This window comes from Pygoscelis adeliae, unplaced genomic scaffold, assembly GCF_000699105.1.
Source record: "Pygoscelis adeliae isolate BGI_AS28 unplaced genomic scaffold, ASM69910v1 Scaffold1152, whole genome shotgun sequence".
Taxonomy (NCBI): Eukaryota; Metazoa; Chordata; class Aves; order Sphenisciformes; family Spheniscidae; genus Pygoscelis; species Pygoscelis adeliae.
Window position 1 is genome coordinate 14,658 of NW_008824210.1, and position 1,211 is coordinate 15,868.

General features: G+C 68.0%; 1 protein-coding gene across 1 annotated transcript in view; it reads right to left on the reverse strand.

Moving 5' to 3' along the window:
- Positions 1-822, reverse strand: part of LOC103925989 (protein Mpv17-like) — a 4,465-nt gene extending 3,643 nt beyond the window's left edge. Inside the window, exon 1 of the mRNA XM_009334798.1 lies at positions 682-822. Coding sequence (XP_009333073.1) covers positions 682-822 — 141 coding nt within the window. The remainder of the gene's footprint in view (positions 1-681) is intronic.
- Positions 823-1,211: the final 389 nt, after the last annotated feature.

The following is a 1,211-nucleotide window of genomic DNA, read 5'->3' on the forward strand; positions in this document are numbered from 1 at the left end:
CAGGCCCGCAGCACAGGGCGAGGGGAGTGCACGGTGGGGGGGGAGGGCACAGGCCCTGCTTGCCTGATGCCCTGGGGCTATTTGGCCTGCCACTCCCCAGCACAGAGCCATATGGAGGGTCGGGCACCACCATGGGGACTCTGGAAGGGTCCAAGACCAGGCCAAGGGTGGCCCCTCTGCAACCCTGTCCGCCCCAGCCCTCTGCCGCATCGGGGCTGGCCATGGCCTCAGGAGGAGGGCAGGAGCCAGGGCAGCACCAGGGTCCCCATCCCCAGGACCTCCCCCTCCACAGCGGGGACACCAGGGACGGCACTGCCTGGCCTCCCGTGCTCTGCTTCAGAGAAGGGAGACGGCAGCTCCCAACAGCCTTGGGACAGCTGCAGCAAGGGTAAAGCACGGATCCTCACGGCTCCTTACAGATCCCCACGGATCCCCTAAGCACAACCAGCGGAGACGCTCTGGGCTGCAGGGCTGAGCTGCCTGATGCCCCAGGGGCTGTGTGCTGCAGCCCAGCAACTCCATCGAGCAGGTCCTGGGCACCATTCCCTGCTCAGCAGCCACTGCACCGAGGTGGGGCTCTTGGAGCGGTATGAAAACCTGCCCACGGGCATGTGGCTGCACCTACTGCACTGTCCTGCTGCACCAGCCCCGCACAGGCACCGTCACCCACGTGGCACTGACCTGGTCCAGGACCATCTTCTTCACAGCCACGACTTTTGTGGTCCCCGGGATGAGCTGATCCAGGATCCTGTACCAGCCGCCCACGACAGGGCCCTGCAGGAGCTGGGTGGTGAGGGGCAGCGTCCCGCTCTCCCGGGCCATGGGGTGTCAGGGCTGGGGGGGTCTCCAGAGCTGGTTACATGGCCCTGCCCCTGCCCTGGGACACAGGGACTGGGGCCTGTCCTGCCTCCCCTCCTGAACTGTGCTGCTCCCTCACTGGGCCCCACACTGCTGTGGGGCAGCCCCCCCGCATGGGGTGGATGCAGGAATGTCTGCAGCCCCCCCTGCCCCTCCTAGAGCACTCCGCCAGGCAGTACCAGCACCAGCACAGGGCAGCCAAGGGCCTGCTCCAGCGGGGTGGCCGCAGGGCTTCATGCCTAACACACTGGGCAGGGCTCCATGGCGGTGGGACCCTGGCTGTGCCAGCGCCGCCCAGGGCCCTCCCTGCCTCAGCCACCAGTTCAGGGCACTGGGCCCAACACCCCCACCCC